The 3,452-nt window shown below is 39.1% G+C and overlaps 1 protein-coding gene across 1 annotated transcript in view; it reads left to right on the plus strand.

Annotated features, from left to right (window-relative positions):
* Positions 1-3,452, plus strand: part of Glipr1l1 (GLIPR1 like 1) — a 53,425-nt gene that overhangs the window by 26,688 nt on the left and 23,285 nt on the right. Inside the window, exon 3 of the mRNA XM_023716314.1 lies at positions 1,879-1,979. Coding sequence (XP_023572082.1) covers positions 1,879-1,979 — 101 coding nt within the window. The remainder of the gene's footprint in view (positions 1-1,878; positions 1,980-3,452) is intronic.

Here is a 3,452-nt window from a genome sequence, read left to right on the forward strand (position 1 = left end):
AAAAAAAAAAAAAAGAAAGAAAGAAAAGCAGTTGTTTCCATGGTCCGCTTCTGTTTACTTTCTTTTGTTCAACAACTGGATGGTCCCACAGTCTGGAACCAGTGACACTAGGCAAAACCTGGAGACCTTTTTGTACTTGCGCTCCTACCTCTGACTGCAGCTTCCACTCCTTTGCCTGGGGCTGAGAGAGCGGCAGGCAGTGGCTGAGATGTCCTGCCTTAGTACCCGGAGTAAGCGCCTCCTCGTGCCTCCGCCTCCCCAGGGTACGTGGTGGTCACTGTCTTCACAGTCATGGCCAACAGTTGCCTTTTTCCCTTTCCTGTCCAGGCTACTGTCATTTTTCCCACATAAACTGCACGTTGTTTGTGTAATGGGTGCGGCCCTCCAGGGGCAAGGGGTGGAGGCGCCCAAGTTTTCCTGGAATCCAGCTCACCAGAGGGGACCAGCCATGCGTGTAGACTCTGTTGTTGTCACTTACCCGCGTCACTGGGTGCACTGGCTGTCATTCCCACTTTGGCTTCTGGATGTCCTCTTTCTGCCAAGATTCTGAGCACTGTTGGTGCCGCCATGTCCCAGCAGCCCCAGATGACGAACGGGGTCTGTAGTTGGCAGCTCGACAAAGTGTGCAGACACTCAGGTGGCCAGGAAAGCCCAGCTAAGCCTGCCTAGGCCCCAAGCTTGGGGCCCTGCCTACACTCAGCCTGCGCCCCTTGCCACAGCGACGCCTTGTCGCTCCAAGCCAGCTGCACACAACTTAAAAGAATCTTCTTTTTTATCTTATTGAGCAGTGCTAGAGGGTTTAAGCTCTATTGGTGGTGCCTTTGTTCCACTCTCCTTTACATGTCTGGGACTTGATTTTAAAGTAAAAAGCACCCTATAACATATGCACCTGTGTTTACTGAGACTGTTTGCCCCTAGTGAGCCCACTCCTGGCCCTATGAACCTCCATCCCCGAGGTTTTGCACCCGATGAGGCCAATACTGCTGCACGCCTGTGCTGAACACTGGCCTCCCCTCCACCCACTGCTCTCCTGAGTCACGCTCAGTTGAGAAGCTTTCCCCTGCGCACTTATTTCTTCTCACCAGTGTCCCTGCCCAGGACCAATTTGTCACAACCTACACGGCTCTTGATTATTCCAGAGGAAAATGGCAGTGGGATGAGGACCGTACAGTCAAGAGATGTAAGCTGAGGTCAGGTAGAGCCCTGTCTCTCTTGATCAGAGAAGAGCTGAATGAACTTCCACCAAAGCGACATTTATTTACATTTTTGACAAAGTTAGAATCATAAGACACAGGGTTGCCTAGGGACTAATGACTGGAATTGTCTCAGGTAAGATGTTTTTCTCAAGACAGTTTTATTTCCAGCTCAGGCGTTCCCTACACTAGGTAAAAATAATGCCATTCTTATAGTTGTTTTTTCATAAACTCAAAATGTTCTTAATCCATCTTTACCTAACTCTTATGACTTGACATTGGTAAGAATGTACATAAAACTAAAAACTTAGAAATGTAATAGTAAATTAAGTAGATTTTTTGGGAGAAAAATTTATTTCATTCATTTATAGTCTGATTTTAACATTGATTATATGATGTCTATAGGTAGAATTAAAATTCCCAAAAACTTATACAAGAAATTATAATTTAACCTATTTATTATGATTTAGGAGAATTATCTGTAAAGAAAAACTAGCTTGATAGCCCCTGTGAAGGCTACCCAAAGAAAGTCACTTAAACTAATAGGTTATAGAAAAATATATATAGTGAGCAAATATTTACACACTCTTTTTAATAGCATAGCAGAGATTGTATCTGTTTTCATGTTGCATTGTTTACATAGAATTGTCTTGAATATGTTGGCTTATGGTTTCTTTTCTTGTAGGTAGTTTGGGCCAATACACATAAAGTCGGTTGTGCAGTTGCAACGTGCCCTAACTTAGGTGGACCCACATATGCCTTGTTTGTATGTAACTATGGACCTGCGTAAGTTATTTTGCTACTGGAAGTATTTTATGTTGGATATTAAATGTTAAGTATTTACAAAAAGAAGGTCATATACTAGAAATAAATATTGGTATTTTATTTCTTTAGTATTTTATTTACTTAGGCTTTCTGAGGCAGTCTCACTGTGTATTCCAGTCTGGCCTACAGTTTATAATCCTCGTGCCTCGGTCTCTCAAGTGCCAGGATTATACACACACTCCACCACCTCTGCAGCACTTTATGATTGTATTGCTTTACTCTCCCCAAAACAAAAAGCATATCCAATTGCCATATATTACTTCTTTAATGAGCTAATCTCGTTTCTACTAAGAAGTGTTCTTTTGTGGCTTCAACTAACAAAATGCACAACACAAAGTGGGTTGAATATTACAAAATTTCTATCTTTTATAAGAAAAATTTCCCTCTGTAGTACTAATAAGATAGGTGAAAACAGAAAGTAGTGAAAGAACATTGCCTTGTATAAAGAACTATACTTATAATGAAATATTTAAATGAGAGTGAAAACGATAGAAATTGTTTCTTAAATTTAAGAATTGTTTCTTAAATTTAAGAAATTTAAGAAATTGTTTCTTATATCTTTAATATAAGATCAACTGCCACAATAATATCTAGGCTGGGGTGATGGCTCAGTGGAATAAGTGCTTCCCTGGCAAGCATGAGGGCCTGAGTTCAATCCCTGGTTCCGCAAAAAAAAAAAAAAAAAAAAAAAAAAAAAACACAATAATATCTAAATAGTGGAACACACAACATTTTGGCAGATGATTCTCCAATAGTAATATAAATAGAATGAGAAAATTATTGAGAATGATGGTAGCACTGTTTTCTGAGAAAGAAAAACCATACTTTGAATGCCCTCCTGATAATTACTTATCTAAATGAAAATACAATACAAACATTGTGGAAAATTCCAAAAGTAAAATTTTAGAATTCTAATTCCAATGGATCTATATAAAGAACAGAAAAAACAGTTAGTAATATGATTCTTTAATACACAAATTTATTTTATATCTTTTAAAATAAAATAGAAAAATGATGAAAATCCAGACTAAGAAAGTCTCTTCAGGATTGGCAACAAGGAAGAGATATATGCCAAAACTATGGATGGATAAAAATGTGTGTATCTATTTCTGATTCTCTCTTAGAAGCACAATAATAAAAATATATCACCTAAAATCTTAGTACAGAGTACGATTTTCATAGATATTAAAGAATGACAGAGCTACTGGCAGTTATTACCAGAAGAAAATATAACTACTAAGAATTTCACACCCAGAGCAAATGTCTTTTATAAATAAAGATGAGACTGAGAGAAGGATCTCTAGTTCAAAGCCAGCCTAAACTACATAGAGTGGCCCTGTAATAGAAAGAGAGAGACAGAGACAGAGAGACAGACAGAGAGAAAGAGACAGAGAGACAGAGACAGAGGCAGAGACAGAGAGACAGACAGAGAGA

This window comes from Octodon degus, unplaced genomic scaffold, assembly GCF_000260255.1.
Source record: "Octodon degus isolate 3935 unplaced genomic scaffold, OctDeg1.0 scaffold00047, whole genome shotgun sequence".
Taxonomy (NCBI): Eukaryota; Metazoa; Chordata; class Mammalia; order Rodentia; family Octodontidae; genus Octodon; species Octodon degus.